The 18,396-nt window shown below is 42.1% G+C and overlaps 1 protein-coding gene across 1 annotated transcript in view; it reads left to right on the forward strand.

Annotated features, from left to right (window-relative positions):
- The window catches only part of DDIT4L (DNA damage inducible transcript 4 like), a 119,308-nt gene extending 110,058 nt beyond the window's left edge, over positions 1-9,250 (forward strand). The window contains exon 3 of the mRNA XM_086963134.1: positions 8,492-9,250. Within this exon, the coding sequence (XP_086819260.1) occupies positions 8,492-8,994 (503 nt within the window). The 3' untranslated portion in view covers positions 8,995-9,250. The remainder of the gene's footprint in view (positions 1-8,491) is intronic.
- The last annotated feature ends 9,146 nt before the right edge of the window (positions 9,251-18,396 follow it).

Here is an 18,396-nt window from a genome sequence, read left to right on the forward strand (position 1 = left end):
GTCTTCAATTTTCTTAAAGCCATTCTCCTTCCAGAGATTTATTATATTATTGTCCATGCAGCCCTCTTCTCCTAAACTAAGGTTGATTAAATACGTTGTATTGCCTATTTTGGGTATACAATAAGAATTCAAAAACTGAGTTTTCTGTTTAGAATCCACTGTAGAGACTTATACCGAACTTTCTTTGGATCTTTCGTAATTCTAACCAGGTCAGTGATTTTTGATTCTGACAGCATCTGTTTCATAAAAAAATTGTCTACCTCGTGGATTTCTGGGAGAAAAAAAAACTATGGTGTGCAAAAGACGCAAAAAAATAATCTCTAATATTTGGAAGGGACACCCCTCCTTGTGCAAATGGGAGACCTAAAGTGCTGAGTGCAAGCCTAGGAGATTATTTTGCCCTGAGAAACTAAGATCAAAGCATCTACTTTTTTAAAAAAGGAGGCCTAGATTACACAGGGTACAGCGCTGAAAAGAAAATTGAAAAGAGGTATAATTGACATGCGTACTAACACTGCCCGTCCCATTAAAGACGGGGGTAATAAATTCCAGCGATCTAAGAGACCCAACCTTTTTTAACAGATGTAAAAAATTCAGCGAGTGCAGGTCATCCAGATTATCCGATATGAATATTCCCAGATATCTCTTTGGGCATGTGTTGTAGATCTGCCTAATCCGGTACTAAGGAGTCTACAGTGCAGTTGGCTAATATAATTTCTGTTTTGTTAACATTAATCTTGTAGCCCCCTGATTTCTGGAAGTCAGAATTTGTTTTTAATTTTCAATTGGCTTGAGGGTTTAGAATCTAAAAAAAGAGCATTATCATTTGCGTATAATTTTATATTTGTCATTCCAACTACTGGGGCAGTGTCGGTCCTTGTATCCCTAATTGCAATCGCCAACGGTTCAATAAATAACGCAAATACAGTTGGCGACAGGGGGCATCCTTGCCGCGTGCCCCTAGTGACCTGACATGTCCCAATATTGGTATTGTTAATCTGTGCCCTGGAATTCGTATAAAGTTGGTTTTAAAAGAGAAATAAAAACAATCAGGAAATTGAAACTGCAGAATACCAAAAAGGCAATCCCATGACACTAGATCGAAGGCTTTCTCCGAGTCTAAAAGCCAGATTCGAGCCTTCACCTTATTAATCTTAAAATAATCTAGTGCCTCCAATAGAAATTTTGTATTTGAATGAAGATGCCTACCTGCAATAAAACCACACTGATAAAGGGCTACCAGAGACGCCACTATTTTATTTAATCGGTTTGCTAAAAGATTTGTAAAAATGTTATAGTCTGTATTTAAAAGACTTATGGGTATGTACGAATTTAAATTCTCCTTATCCTTTCCTTTTTTAAAAATGCTTACCACCACCGCTGAATGAAAAGAATCTGGTGGAGGACCTAAGTAATTGACTAAAAGTAGAAGTTCTTTACGCAGGGTTCCTCCAAATTAAAAAAAAAATCAATAGGAAGACCATCGCCATTGGCCTTACCATTGGGGAAGGAGTTGATCACCTCTTCTAGTTCTAACATTGAGAATTCCTCTGAGGTATTTCTTGCCCTCATCATCTAATTTAGGTATTGCAAGTGACTCTAAAAATTCCCCGATGGAATAGGATGTAGCCCCTTCAGTTGCTTGGTAAACTCCCTCGTAGTGTTTCAAAAAAAACTAGCCAATACTGGCAGTGGTCTTAGCATGTAATTTAGTGATGGGGTCCGTTAGTTGGTCTATCCTATTTCGGCCCTGCTTTTCTTTAGCTTGCCAGGCCAAGAGCTTCCCTGTGTATTCACTCTCCTCATATATTTTTTGAGCATAGAGATTGCTATTAGTCTCACCTAGGTCATAATAAAAATCCTTCATCCTGCACTTTGCCTCAGATAACTTTTGCCCAGGAAGCGATGACCCAAACCTGTAGTGTTCTTGAGTTGCCTGCGTGAGTTCAATTTGAAGATAATTTTCTCCTCCCTTCTTGCCATCTGCTTTGGTATTTATTTAGACGTAATTAACCCCCTTAAGGTGGCCTTAAATACATCCCAGGTTGTATTTAATGGAGCTGTGCCTCTGTTCTGTGCAAAAAACTGCTCAATCTTTTCTTCCATATCTATACACAATTGTGGGTCTAGGAGGTTCAGTTTGTTAAAAAACCATCTTCTTAAGGGCCTTGCGTCGTGTAGCCCCAATTTTACCTCCATACAGAGTGCTGCATGGTCTGAGAAGGCATTTGGTAGGTGGACATAGTTATATAACTCTAAATCATGAGATGTTAAAATAAAATCTAACCTCGATGCAGAGTTATACTTTCCTGAATGGCATGAATATTCTCTTTTGAGGGGGTTAGAGAATCGCCAATTATCAATAACGTCAAGGTCTAGTTTGCAGCTTTGGATGGCCATAGCAACTTGGGGTTTGTTCTGGCGGCGATTTTTTTGGAGGAGTCCAATAGAGGATTTTGTAAAAAATTGAAATCTCCCCCCATATTGGTCCAGGAAGGCCTGTTATAGCGTGCTTTAACTGTAAGATTGGCAGAGGGTCATCTAGAATTGGTTCGTAGATTGTGGCAAAGATTACGTTTGCATTATTTAATTTACCATGCGCAACTGCCCATCTACCTCTGGGGTCTATAAGTGCCCCTTCCAGACTGAACTTCTGGCGTTTTACAGACCGATACTTTGTAACCAACATATTCCCTTACCATGGTGAGAATAGTACTCAAGCCGTGAACAGGATTGATACATGCCCTATCACTTGCTGTCTTTTACATACATCAGAGTTCCTGTATCCGGTTGCGCTTAGCGGTTGTTAGTATTTCCAATACTGATCCAGTCCTGGCGTGACATCATTTTCACCAACCAGGGATTGGTTTATTTATATCTATGCCCCGATCTACTTATCTTCCATCTTGTTGACACGAGGACAGAGTTCCTAGATCAATATTTTTCTGCACAGTACAGATAGATTGAGCCGCTACGGCAGGAATGATTATTTACCCTTTCTACTTTTGATCACTCCTACATTGTTATCTATATTAGACTTGAGTTTGTCGTCAACCTATGTGGACGCCTAGTGTTTGGGATTAGCATGTCCGGGGCACACCCTTAAATACTCGCTGTTTTTTGCCCTGACGAAGTCCCCTTGGGGACGAAACGCCTTGGCTGAGGCCTTTGAACGATTTCTAATAATAAAGGAACTTTTTTCAAATCACCTCATTGCTACGGACTTTCTTTGGTGCACCATCCTTCACCTATGCCCCTTCCAGACTGAAGCCTACATGTCTTCCTATTAATATACATACTCCTCTCTTCACCAGCCCAGCTGTTGAGGATATCTTATGGCCAACCCAGCTCTTAAGAATTTTATCTGACTCCGCCTGATCTCTATAGTGGGTTTCTTGTAAGTAGATAACGTCTGGGAGAAGATTTTTTTTTAACCAGCATTCAATGGCGTTTTTTTGCGAACATTGTTCAAACCATTTGCATTAAAAGAAATAAGCTTCAAAATACTATTAGTTCTTCAAAATATAAAAAAGTCTAACACAACAGCAAATAATAAATAAATATATCCCAGAGTTTTAAACCTCAGCTTGTGAAAAAAGCAGCGTATATATATATATTTTAGCTGCAAATAGTCATGGAAGAACTACAACATATTTTTTGTTCTAAACCTCTTTGTGCAAAAGTAAGCAAAAAAGCAGCATATATGTGCAATAGAGCAAAAGATCTAAATCTCTCTTTGTGCAAATATGTAGATAAGCAGCACAGTTGTACAATAGCATCAACACGTATTGGTTTAAACCTCCTGTTGTGCAAATATGCAAACAAACAAATGAACAGCACAGATGTATATTAAAAACAAAAAAATCAAAAAGGGCAGCATCATGTTGTTCTAAACCTCTCCCCATGCAAATGAACAAATAAGCAGATAAGCAGATAGTCAGCACAATTGTGCAACAGCAGGGAAACCTATCATTCTAGACCTCTCCTTGTGCAAATACGCAAATAAGTAGGAATTTTATAATAGCAACAAAACCGGAAGAAAAAAAGCAAAAACATAATTGATCTTTAAAGTGACAAGTGCGGGATGGCAAAAATTGAATCGCCCTTTTGTGCAGAAAAAAAGCCTTTTAAATGTAACATTGTCCGTACCATAGCTGTGTCGAAGTCAAAACAGATACTTCAGTATATGAACTTTTTTCCCCCTGCAACACCCCCTGCAACACCCCCTTCACCCCCCTTCCCTCCTCTTTCCCCCCCCCCCCACCCTAGAGTAGATGTAAACCCCCAGTGTTCCACTTCCGTCCTGCTCTGATATTTCTTCTTTTTGGATGCCATTTCATTGTATCCTTGTGTGCTTCCTGTATCCACCATGGACTCGCACTTAAGGTAAATAAAAACTCAGGAGTGACTTATGCTCCAAGACCTTCAAGGAAAGACTGAGCTTCATGCAGATCCGTTAAAATAAAAAAATTCCCTTTGACCAGTACTTTAAGTGTCGGTTGCTGTACTATCATGGCTTGAGCTCCCTTGCTCTTAAAAGAATCATTTTAACAAAGTCCCTTCGTCTATAGGCAGAAGCCGCCGACCTATCAGAAAAAATCCGAAAGTTATTCGCCCCCTCCGCATTGAATGTTTTCTTAGAAAATTCAGTGTTTCGAATTTTCTCTTTTACCCTAAAATCTGAGAAGTTAGGCAAAATTGTGCGGGGGTATTTCAAGTTATTAGGTTTATACGCCGGGACTCTGTGGGCCCTTGTGATAGTTAGGTCGCCTTCAAGCTCAGGTATAGCTTTTTTCAGGAGGGACTCTGACCATTTAACTAAATCCTTATCTTCCAGTCCCTTGAGTATGCCTACTAGCTGCAGGTTGTACCTCCTGTTGTAATTTTCAAGGTCCTGCATTTTTTCCGTTAGTTGAGTTTTCACTTTTTTGGCCCCTTTTAGATCTTTCTGCATTGCCGTAAGGGAATCCTCTAAGGACAAAATCCGTGCTTCAGAGACTCTCAAGGGGAGATTGCCAAGAGGTTCCTCCATTTTCGTAAGCCTGCTGTGCAGCTGAGAGTTCCTGAGCCTGGGAATTTTTTAAGTCTCTTAGCTCCTGGAGGATTGTTGTAAGCATGTCTTCGATAGAGTTCGCTTAGTGGCATTCGGAAGAGAGGACGAGCCGCCCTCTTGGGAAACCTGAGGTGCTTGAGTCTTAGCTTTAAGCTTTCATAGTTAGCTTGTGGCTAGGGCTTGGAAACAGCAGGACCGGAGGGTGGAAAAGGGTCTGGGGCAGCGCAACGGAAGGGGAAACTCTGGTTGATACTGCTTCTTCTGAGCCTACCACGGCCTCTTGTGCTGCTACTGGTGACTTGGGCGTTGTGAGGCTGTTTATATTCCCTCCAACGTTAGAAACAACTCGGTCCGCCATGCCACTTGCCCCTCCTTGACTGGTCTCTCCCCGTGCAGGAGTGCTCGAAAATTGCCCCTGTTGGAGAAGGGGTTTCGAGAAGAGGGTATTGCTTGGGGGTTGATTGACTCTCAAATCCCTTAGACAGAGGCATGTTATCAACTATAACCACTTTGTCCACCGGGTTCGTCCACCCGGCCTGTCTTTGTTCCCTTGTCCTTCCCATCCTCCTCTCCTTTCTCAGCTACAGCTAGCAGGCTCAGTTCTGCTGAACTTCAGACAGTCAAACTCTCTGCAGCTTCATTCTCCTCGCCCTCCTCCTGATCGTCTTCGTTATCCTAGTTATCTTTATCAACTTGTTTTCTTAAGACATATTTATTTTTTTCTGTATATTTCGGCAGTCTCTGATGCCTTTTGTTTCAGGGCGTTTTTTTGTAGAATTTTTCTTGTATTTTTGTTCTCTCCCTTGACTGCTGCTGCTGGTTGGGGGTCTAATCGGTGACTTTAATAGCTCCCTCCCGATCTCCGGCTTAGCCTGCTTGCTTTTTACTCTTGCCGCCATTGCTGTGTGTGGTTTATTGAAATTTAGCTCACGGTGTAGAAAAATACGCTGGTTCTCTCAGTATTTCAGATCATAATCATGCAGAACTCTCCCCCGTTTATTATCCAATTTTTTTTTAACATGCAGGGTGGAAGGGGTGATATAGCCCAGAAAAGTTCTGCCGGGGGTCTTTTTCACCTCAGCCCCCTTTCGGACTTCTCAGCTCCCTTTTCCACACCGGTTTCTACCCCCTTCGCTTGGACCATGCCTCAACAGTTCTAGGCTCGCAGAGCTTGGGGAGGATAGCTAGGTTCCGCAGAGAGGGACAGCTTGGAGCGCAAAGCTTGTAGCTCGTCCCAGCGCAACTCAGCGTGCTGAAGCAGGGCAGGTATGAGGGAGAGTTAGGCGAGAGTATGAGCAGAGTACCTCAACTCTCAATGTCTCGAAGTCGAGCGTCTCAAAAGTCCGACGTCGACCGTCAAACCCGCCGTCGCAGCGGTAAGACCGACTCGGGCATCAGGCTGCAGCGGGGCGTTACGTTAATCTTCCCGGAGATTTTCAGCGGAGCTCTGGCATGGATCCAGCGTTGCAGTCATGGGCGGAGCCACAAGGAAACAGGAAGCACTACGGTGGCGTGCATGGGATCACGTCAGCTGACCCATCTCTGTCCCCCATCTCCTGAACATCTTGAACATTTTTTACTTAAGTGGTGTATGGAGGAAAAACCATGGCGAAGTTAAGGAGCATTCCTTTTACAGTAAGAACTCCCACTATTCTAGATTAGATTATGTATTTATGGAGCAGGCGGACATACATAGGGTCCTTTTAATTAAACACATGCCCATTCATTTATCGGATCATGGTGCATTGGCCCTTAACTTAGACTTTCCTTCAGATTTTTCATTCAGGAGGTGGACACTGAATAGGAGGTTTCTCCTATTAACCTCCACGGCTGGCTTTTTGAAACTAGAAACATATTTTCTTTCAGAATATTCTTGGGTCTGCCCCACTCCATATCGTTTGGGATTCCTTTAAGGCGTGGCTTAGAGGGACACTAAACAGGGCAGTCTCGGGTGGGCAAGGTCAGAGAGGGAACAATGGGCCGATTTAGGCCTGCATATAGCGAGGGCCAAAGCTGAGCTTAGGATGAGACCTCCCGAAGATCCGGGGAAAGAGCACTGGGTAAAGGTGGAGGACTGTCAATTAAAATTGAAAGTAAAAACTGAAGAAATTTTGCGTCAAACGGGAGTTGAGCAAAATGAGGGAGTTTGATCAAGGGGAGAACTGCAGTATGCTTCTTGCCAAGAAGTCTAGGTTTGATAGAGCCAACATGTATAGAAGTAAGATCAAGAGGGGTACACAAATAACAGAGGAAAAAGTCGAAATAGTTCTGGTCTTCACAGGTTTCTTTCAAGATCTATATCATGAAGACCTCCATGGGGTTGAGGAGCCTACAGATATCTGGCTTAAGGTGAAACAACTCCCGCGGCTAACAGTCTAGTCAAGAATTTCTCTCTCGAGATATATCAGGGAGCGAGATATTGGATGTGTTAAACTTGGCTAAAAAGGGGAAAGCTGCTGGCCCAGATTCAATCCCGATCGAGGTGTTTAATATGCTTCAAGATGAAATTATCCCGGTCTGGTTGGTTCTGTTTAACGAAATATTAAAGGGTACTTCTCGTTTACCTGAGTCATGGTCAGATGCAGTTATCACCCTGATCTTGAAGCCTGATAAGGACCCTTTGGAGTGTCAATTGTATCGTCCAATATCATTATTAAATGCAGACTATAAAGTATTTGCAGGGATTTTGAACAAACGGCTATGCAAAATTATACCCCAGATAATCCATGATGAATTGAACTGTCTTAATGAACTTCTGGCAGAGATGGAACATTTTATGGAAGCATTGGGCTGATTAACATGGACACTGCTCTGCATATAGGATTTGTGTTTGTTCTTGTCCACCCCATTTGAGCATATTATCCCTTAGTAAGTTTATTAGAATCTATTGAGGTCGATTGGAACACATTATTTTTGGGTGGAGTTGACTGTTGTGTTAAAGAAACGTCATTGTTTTTCAATATTACTTTTTAAGACACATCCACAAACTACATTTAAATAGTATTTATTTATATTGTGCTCTTCCTGAAACTTTCATGTGCTTTGGGCTCTCCTTAACCTATGTTGGAGATGCTAACCAATATGTAACCCCCAAACTTGACTTTATTCTTCTACAAAACATTATTTGATAAGTGCCAGAATTGAAATACGTTTGACTAAACTGGAAACATTACTTATTGCATGTTTCTGAAACGTTGAAATGTACAAATGATTATGCTTCTTCCATTGGGAATTTAACTGATAGAACTAGTTTTATTTTATTCATGAGTCAGCTTCCAATACATTCCAAGGCTATATTTAACAAAATTAATTTAACTGTTTCATAGCGGAGTCAAACATTTATTGCATGATGTCTTGTAATAAAGGATACACAAATTGCTCTCCCTTGTTGACATTAGTGTTTGGGGTGATAATGTGTAACTTTATTGCTTCCCACAGAGTCCAGTTACTGGGACATCCTTGTATCTGCACCAACCCTCCAGGAAGCAACAGTTGAGTACAAGAACATTTGTAATCGCCTGGTAAAGTTACTGGAGGCCTCGCTTTCCAACTCCAAGCGACCTGAACTCCCCTTCACCAAGCTATTTGTTCCTGAGAAACTGACGCGGCGAATAGCGGAAGATGTCTTAAGACTTTCGTTCAGTGAGCCCTGTGGTCTCAGGGGCTGTGTGATTTTGGTCATGCTGGAGGCTGGAAATCTGTGCAAAAAACTGGATACTGTGGTCTTCGACTCTAGTGTGGCACCTACCTTTGAACTCATACTTGTGCTCAAGCGCGATGGAGGCACATGGCCCAAGCTGAGGGACTTTGTACTCAAAAGGACAGGATTCTTATTTGGATTTCGGCGGGTCTTGACACTTGTTCCCAGTTTCCGCCTTATGAAGAGAAAACTCTATTCCTCCTCGGCAGGAATGGTTCTTGAAGAGTACTCACTTGTGTAATGTTTGTTCAAAAAGAAAAGACTATTTTGATAATTCTACTCCAATAATTTGACTTTTTAAAATGATTTTGATAGGTTTGGCTAGGAATATTACAGTAAGATTGCCTCTTTTGTTTCTTGTGGTTTTTAAATGCTTGAGCTACTGGGGCTGTGCCACTCTATGCAACATTTTTTTTTTAATTTTCCGTGGGTTTCAATTCTGTATTGAAATGTAGGTTTTATTTGGGATAGTTATTACACATTAATTTGATTATATGGTTGATATTCTTTTTGTATTTTTGTTTTGCCACATTACACACATGCATGTGACTCTTAATTCACGTTCTTAAACCTTCCCTGGGTTGGAAGTGTTCGTTCTTTCACTGCTGTTTGAGGCACAGGCGAAAGGCTCGTTAATAAGGTTCTGCTTCTTAATCCATATTTTCACATACTCCCACTTGCACTTATTGTAGTGGCTCCTGGAGCCTTCTCTTAAGCATCTACAATTTAGCGCCCACCAATCCGTGGTCTGCTTTTTGCCCAAGTTTGTTCACAACCTTTGGTCTCCTGTAGCACATAGCCTTGTGCAATGATTATTATTCAAGTACCATTGTTTTAATTTTGGGCGATTTACTAATTAAGTCTAATCGAAACTGTTGTAGCCAGTTATTGCAAATTTGGTTTCATAGCTGTACAAATGCACGTGGAGTTGCTATACTTGGGAATTGCCAATGATGAAGTTTAACTTTAGTGTGCTCCATTTTTCTGTTGAACAAATTCAGTTTTCTGTCAAAAATAAAGTAGTGGTTGCGCATCCCCCTCCCCCCCCCCCCCCCCCCCCCCCCCAACACTGACATACTACTAATGTGCACATGCACTATATTTGGAAAACGAAGCAGCCTACTCGCGGTTAATGTTTTCACACTTCAATAATTACATTATAATTTAAGTGAAACATAATTTACATATGTAATTTTTATAGTAAGATTTCATTTGGGTGTAAAACATTTACATTATTCCTTGCCACCTGATAGCATTTTCCTTGGACCCAGAAATGGCTCTCACTCTGAAGTGATCAGACTTTTTTAGGGCAGCGCTTCAGTGGCTTTGACATTTTAAATATTGGTCAAAATATTTTTAACAATAAATATATTTTAATTGTATATCCTTTCCCTGTCCATGATTGTGGAAAACATTGAAAAATCCACATTTTTTTAAAGATTGGGTTTAGAACATGGAGCCAATCCAGAGCAGTGTATTGGGTTTATACAGAACACCAATTGAAGAGTGCTCTTTTCCCCCCCATATCCGACTACTACATACCTACTCATATTTTCTCTCATTTAGTATGTGCGATGTCAACTTGTGAACATAAGGTGGTTGCTTTGCAGTGTAGATGATATATTCTGCAGATTTTGATCTTTAATAGATTCACTTGATTTTGAAATGTTAAATGAATTGGTATGTGTAAAGCACTCCTACACCTAAAGAGGTTTCTATGATCTTAAAGTAGGGCCATGCAAGCACCAGCTTCTTAGGAGGGTAAGTAGCAGCTGTAAAAGGGCCAGGTTGCAAATGCTTAAAGGTGCACGTCAACCAAATACAGAGCATTGAATGGTAGTGTTCCAAAGTGCCAAAGCCAGAACAGAAAAGGTTCTGCCCCAAGACTGAAGCGCCAGGATAGTATTTGCAGAGTGAGTAGCTCGGCCAAGAATGTATGGAATAAAACTGTACAGGGCTTTCCTGCAGAACAACGTGTATGGGATGAATGACTTGGTAGGCAATACTGTTTGTCAGCAGAGTAGTTGCATTGCAGAATTTACATTCCTTTGTCACTGTTAAAACGGCTGTTTCTGCAGGACCTGATGCTTGCCAATCTGATGTTTGCTAATGTCCAAAGTAAGTTTCCCGATAATCCAGACAGCCAATTAGCGGCCATAGCTGTGCATGCATTTTCCCTCCTAAGTTGTTGGTGCATGTTCTTAAGGTGCAGTTTGAGGGGAAACAAGTTATCAGGTGAGGAATCACTGTACATCCATACAACATTAAAACTACATACACTTTAGCGGCCCATCCTCATTTGTGTCTGGTCAGACTAAGCTGCTGAGTGATTTTAGCCTAACCTCCGGACCCTGTGGGCCCTCTGGTTATTTCACTAAAGCCCAAGAAGCAAATAAAAGTTTTTGTGTGTGTGATCTATATATATTCACCGAAACACCGTAGGTTTCTGGCCCGATATAGTTAGAAATTAGCATTTTTAAAAAACCTTAGAAATTCACTGAAAAAACCATAGGTTTCATGGATGTTAGTTAGTTGGACATTTCATTTGTAGAAAACCATAGAAATTCCCCTGTTATAGTTAGTTCACTTAACTATAACAAACTTTATTAAAAGCAACTATCAACCTCTACTCGGACACTTGGGTGAAAATAAGAGTTGGCTCTGGATGGGCCACCATGAGAAAAATTGAAACAAAGGATTGAAACAAGGGTGCAAGTTGCTTTTGAACTTACACGCTGGATGCCCTGGCAGGTCTGCAAAGTATGAGAGGGCATCTCTCCCCAAATTTGCAGAAGGGAAAGTTGAATCACTATAGTGCACACCAGTGTTGGACCCAACACTAGTGGGACTGCAGAATCACTTTTCAGGGCTGACTGCCTACTGTAGGGCAAACTGTTTGAAAGTAAACATTGGGAAAACCAAGGTTATCTTTTTTCAGCAACAAGCAAGGGAAGGGTCCTGGTTTATGGAAGGAAAAGCCTTAGAAGTGGTGACCTCATAAATACCTTGGCATCTAGTTAGATCATCTGGGTTGGTTAGCTGCACATCTTACCTCCCAGTAGGGGGTTGCAAACTCTCTAGATGGAGCCTTTAGCAGGGTGTAAAAATCAATGAACACACCAGATTTATCCCCCCTCTCCTAAAGTTTCTAGGCTGCAAATTTCTCCCCACAGTGACCTGCAGGGCGATGGTTTTCAGAGACAGAATGGCAACCTGGCTGGACAGAATGCAATCATCTTGTTACCGTTTAGTATTCCTGCTGCCAAATTGCACCTCATATGCTCCAATCCGCCTAGAATTCTGGTCAGCATTGCAGCGATGGCTATTAAAAGCTAGATATGTAGCGTACTGCTTGAAAGTAAAGCAGGCACATGGGCACACGCTAAGAACCGATATGTGGTCACTAATAAGTAATCCAGCAACAAATTTGCCCGTTTTTAAAGCATGCTGTGGAGGCACTGGAAGCACAGTCAATATGGGAAAGCTGATTTTGTCCTCTTTTGGTGGTTAAGCTACAGACAAAACAAGCGAAGATGATATTGGCAGAACACTATGCACAATCTACGAAAAACCTGGGCCCCAGCAGTTGGTCCATAACCCTCTACAACTCTGTCACTGCGATGCTGTGATCAGGAAAGTCAGATAGAACCTTTACGAGGCAAGAACAGATGTACGCATTAATCTGTGTGTTGAACACTTCTAGACCTTTTAATCAACATACTTTTGTAATTGTTTTTAGCCTGCTCATTTGCACTAAACTCACACTTTTTGCACCAACTTGCTTATTTACGCTAACCTCCAGATTGGAACGCTGCCATCTTGGACAGGCCGCGCTCCTCCTCTTCTATCAATCTCCCTGGTCCACTGCAGCCATTAGTCGGCTGTTTGAGTGGAGGGAGGTCTCGATCTCAGGAATTCAAGTTAACTCACTTCCGCGGGGCCATGCTCCACCTGCCATCTTGGGTGAAGGGACTGTCTATTCTTCCTTACCCAGATATTCTTGGCACTACGAAGGAGGCTATGGCGCTGACTTGCAGCGGTTGCCCCAGTGGCATTCCAAAGGCAAGCCCGTCCGCGCCTGGACCACACTCTATGCCGGTCCCCCTGGTCCTTTCACTCAAACAGGTGCAGGCACCATCAGCTACTCTCGAGACACACTATTGTTACTTAGATCAAACATCCCTGCTATTACTCCATGCTTCCCCCTACCACTCTAACCAAACTGGTCACCTTAAACCCTACATAGGAAGTTATCCAGCTCAGACAGGAACAACTGTTCAGTGGTAAAGGAAGGGCTCTGGCCCCAACAACCCTAATATTTGCTGTATGCTACTAAATACAATATCTCTTGTCAAACATCAGCTAGATTTTGATTGACTTGTTGTAACCAAGAATGCCGACGTGACATCCGTGACAGGAACCTGGGCAGACGCTAGCTTCGGCCTGGATATTGTTGCTGCCACCCCACTCGGATTTGCCGTATATTGATTGGATAGACAGCAAAAAAAAGGAGGGGGGACTGGCGGTATTCTATCGCAGTCACTTCAAAACAAGATTTGAACCACTATAGGTTTTGAGGCTTTAGCCTTCTCAGTACAGCCACCAGACTCCTCAGCAATACAGGGGATATTAGTAAACCGTCTGCCAGGAGTAAGGAGCGGCTTTATTGATAAGCTCAGTATGATGATAGAATCTCTAATTATCAATGAGAACTTCACTGTACTAGGAGACCTAAATTTTCATTTGGAAAATAGAACTGACCCTCAAACTTATTGATGCCATGGATGCTTTTGGACTCTCTAATCACCAAAGGTCCAGCACACAGAGCAGGTCACATGCCCAATGGCATCTTCTCTAATAATAATGCCATCAATTTACTGCCATCTTTTCCAGTGACGTGGTCTGACCATTGGGTGGTTAAATGGTAAATAAAAACCGAGAACCTTTAAACATGTGCTCCCTATCCAACAAACCAAGGGCAGAACCTGGCATAAAATACACTCCGCTGAACTAGGAGATGCAACTAACTCCAACCCATGTCAATTAGGGGACAATCCGGAGCAAAATGTTAAACATTACGCACTGGTTAAACACTGCATTGGACACAGTAGCACCAATTACACATAAGCATAACAAAAAAAAGTCCCAGCCCTGGTACAATGACAAACTGGAGGAAACACTATGAGGCGGAGGAAAAGATAATTTATAAAGTTAAATTAGAAAAGCATAAAGAGGGCATCCTAGCTGCAATGACCAACTATTACTCCGAGCATATTAAAGCCCCCTGCGATGCAAATAAAACTCTCTTCCACCAACTAGCGCATGTCAAGCAGTAACCAATCAAGACTTGTGACAAGCTAGCAAGCTTTTTTCAAGAGAAGGTTAACATTTACAATAAATTTGCGGCAAATAAAGTAGCTAATCACCAGGATAAGCAAGCTCCAACTGACCTAGAGGGCAGTATCGGCTTCTCCACCTTTAAGACCCCTTTGGAGGAAAGACTCATAGACCTAATTCCTCTCATTAAATCTGGTGCACCACAAGATCAATCAAACTTGTATAGCGCGCTACTCACTCCTGAAGGAGAGGTGGTCTTGGGTAAGACTGAGGTGGATGGGGAGGGAATTCCAGGTCTTGGCTGCCAGGTAGGAGAAGGATCTTCCTAGGGTGGCTCTTCGAATGCGTGGAACGGCGGCGAGGACGTGGCTGGTCTATCGTAGCTGGCGGGTGGGAGTGTAGGTCAGGCGGCTGTTGAGGTACCTAGGGCCTAGGTCGTGGAGGGCTTTGTGTGCATGGGTGAGGAGGCGGAACGTGATTCTTTTGCCGACGGGGAGCCAGTGCAGGTGTTTCAGGTGTCCGGAGATGTGGTTGTGACGGGGGATGTCCAGGATGAGTCGTGCGGAGGCGTTCTGGATGCGTTAGACCCAGCATAATGCACACGATATCTGCCAAAGTGGCACAATACCTGGGACAAATCCATAACAATATGTTTACCAGAGGGATTTTTTCCCTCCCAGTGGAAACTTGCCTCAATCCTCCCACTTCTAGAAGAAAAAAAATAGACAATCTGGACACGGCTGACCCCAGCAATTACCATCCTATGTCGAGACTCCCTTTCGCTGCTAAACTTGCAGAGAAAATTATTAACCAACAGATCTCAGAATACATAGAGGTTAATTCGTTGCTGGACGACACACAACACGGATTTAGAAAAAAATCATAGTACTGAATCTGCTCTAATCGTAGCAACGGAAGAAATACGAGAAGCTCTTGACAGTGGGAGGACGTCGGCGGTGATTCTGCTTGATCTCTCTGCTGCATTTGACACTGTCAGCCATGAGATCTTAGTAGACCAGCTCCAGGGCCTGGGGATAAAAGACCCAGCAATAGATCTCCTGAAATCCTTTTTGACAAATCGACAGCAAAATGTTCTAGGCAGTTTTCCCTGCCGTGTGGAGTCCACAGGGATCGGCATTGAGCCCAACACTAACCTTTATGTTAAGCCACTTGAGTCAATCATCAAACGCCGGTTTTGCCTTGGCATTGTATGCGGATGACACCTAAATTGTGGCGTCACTGACCAACCGTGATAACTCAGGTGAGGCATTCAGCTTCTGTATGAGCAAGGTAAGCAACTGGACAGATTGCAATTGCCTGAAGCTCAATTCCTCAAAGACAGAGGTCATAGTCTTCGGCAATAAGCCCTCTCTCTGGACACTAGACTGGTGGCCGCCTGAGCTGGATTCACTACCTACACTCTCAATCAAGGTAAAGAACCTAGGAGTCAAGTTAGACAGTGAACTGAAATTTAAAGAGCAAGTTTATAAAATGACATCTGCATCCATATGCTCCATAAGGTTGATCTGAAAAATCCAAAAATACCTGCCCCAGAACTTTTTAAAAACTGTGACCATGGCTATGGTCCTTACAAGGAATGACTAATATAATAGCCGCTACCTCACAACATCAGGCCTTGTGAATAGATTCCAGATTTTGCAGAAAGCTGCTGCCCGTTTCATTTTTTTTAATTCCCAAATACGTATCAGCAAGAGAAGACATAAGAAAACTGCACTGTTTGCCAGTTAGACAATGATGCAAGTTCAAAGCCCATTGTCTTGCATTTAACACCATCAGCGCTGTAGCAATTCCCTTGCTGTGCTGAATAACTAATAAAACAATGCATTCATGACTAGCTCAGCTCGTCATGAGTGTACGAGGGGTGTCCTCATGACGAGCTGAGCTCGTCATGAGCGTCGAAGGAGTTAAATCTCTGCACGGACTCAGGCCTGACCCAGTTTGAGAAAAAGCTTAAATGGTACATACCGGCGAGAGCACTACGCTCAGGCTCTGCCAGGAACATGGTGGTCTCCACTTTTTAAATAAAGCCACCTGTGGGGAGGGCGGGAGTTTTTACAGGACCACTGCAACGCTCTGGAATAATTTGCCATTGACTCTAAAAACAGCTCCTTTTCTACTCTATTTTAGAAAAGCTTTAAAAACCTGGCTTTTCACACAGGATGGATAAAAACACCTTTTCCCCCTTGCGTTACCTGTAGTGGTTGCTTGTGTTCCCCTAGATCAGACTCTATAGCGCCAAGACACCCCCGGGCATGAGCTGCACATTATAATTCATATTTACATTACATAACATCCTCTCTTCTCTCCCCTGAACTTTTAAATGAACCTCCAGTTAAATGGGTTTGCGCTTTGGTCTGGTTCCGTTAAAGGCATATTGCCGGGGGGGGGGGGGGGGGGGGAGGGAGGACACCTCGAGGAGAAGGACCATCAATGCCGCCTTTGTACCAATGGAGAGGAATCATTGACCCATGTGCTTAGTATCTGTAATGCCTTGATCCTGCTAAGAAAATGTTGGTGCATTCTAAACATGCAGGCCTGCCAAGGAGTGGCAGAGGCATTTCTGAAAGGGGAACCTGTACAATTAGCTGCTTGCTTTATGAAATTTATGAAAGCAGTAGCATCACTGTTGGAAGACCAGTCATTATCAAGACATAGACCGATACATTTGAGATATTTCTTGATTTTTAACAGCCTATCTGCATATTTTACTGAGATTTTATTGAAGCGTTCATTAATAATATTGTATATTTAATATCTCCTGGTAGACCTTCACTGAGAATTGTTTACGAAATATTTACGAGTATAACTGTCTATTTTTATATACAAATCTTTTTAAAATGGACTTTTCATGTAACAATTGCAATGATTTTAAGTAATTGTGCAATAAATAAATTACATCTTAATCGTTAATTGAGTGGCATTTGATTGGCTTTCTATCTAGATATAATTGGGAGATACAGGAGAAGTAATCTTTTGGACCTTATTGCCAAAAGACACTGATGAAAGATGCAGATTTTTTACTGGAGTACGAGCTGGCAGCAAACAAAGCTCTGCAGGCATTAGAAGATGTAGTCAAGACATGCTTGATGAAGTGAAGGCAGTCCTTTATCACATCACTGCGAAGGATGAAGGGAATAAAGGAAATGATTCATACCTTCAATATCTAAATTAATCCTGGAGTATTTCAGCTATCTCCTATCTAGTCCCTTCTAAAGCTTGTGTTTCCTGTATTTAAGTACTAGGCTGGAGAACAGCAGACATTAACCAGTGGTGTACTCTTGGCATATTTTATAATTTTGGCAATGTTAGATTATTAATTGTGGTCGTAGGTCATATTTTCAAATATAGCAAATACGGATTGTCTTTGGCTGCCAAACGCTGTGCCAAGTCGGGCGTCTTTCTCACTGTAAGGACTTATAATTGTGTTACTAAAACCAATCAACGTTGGCCCAGAATGATGACTGTCTAGCCCGCCGGCATCTCTGGGACATCCTGAAAGGTTGAAGCCTCTATAATTGTCACTGTTTGTCATAGGGTCCTTTACCTATTTGGCCAAGTAACATACCTGGTTCTCGTAGAAGAGTAGAAAAATAAAGTAGCTATGCACTGTCAAACTGATAGAAAAACAAGAAAGGAAGAAACCTACGGAGTTGAGTTTGACTAAAATGGTGCCTCCTTTTAGATATTTTATTCGAAAGATTTAATGTCCCTGTAGAAGGTTAAAATTCCATGCATCTTATCCTTCAGTGTTATTGCCATGTTTCTGTGTTTCCCAAAACGTACCGTCGCAGATACATCAGGTCAAATTAGGCCACTGTACAATGAGCTCTGATCGATAAATTCTATTGTTCCATCCCTTGTTTGCTACACCTAGGATGTAGCTTCATATGCTTAACATAAATTATACTGTCCAAAGACTGAGGCGTGATCACTCTTTGAATATAATGAGCTTGTAGTATTCTGGGTCTACCGTCTCAATTCTAAGGGCAGGATTTAGATCTGGCAGACTGGTTACTCCTTCACAGCAGTGAAGGATATGCGTCCGCCGAATTTTAAAGTCCATACTATATATTAGGATTTATATTTTGCCGGATGGGATATCAGCCACCATTATGACGGAGTAACCCTTCTGCCAAGACCAAAATAAGGCCCTAAGTCTTAAACTTTAAAGTGGTTTTCTGATTCTTTCAAAACCATTATAAATCTAGTCTCCTGTGCTTACAGCCCGCCTGGGTTATCTCATATCATGCCAGTTTTTTGTTTTAAAATTTTTGATTGAATTAAT

Source organism: Lissotriton vulgaris, chromosome 3_1 (assembly GCF_964263255.1).
Source record: "Lissotriton vulgaris chromosome 3_1, aLisVul1.2, whole genome shotgun sequence".
In the NCBI taxonomy this organism is placed as follows: Eukaryota; Metazoa; Chordata; class Amphibia; order Caudata; family Salamandridae; genus Lissotriton; species Lissotriton vulgaris.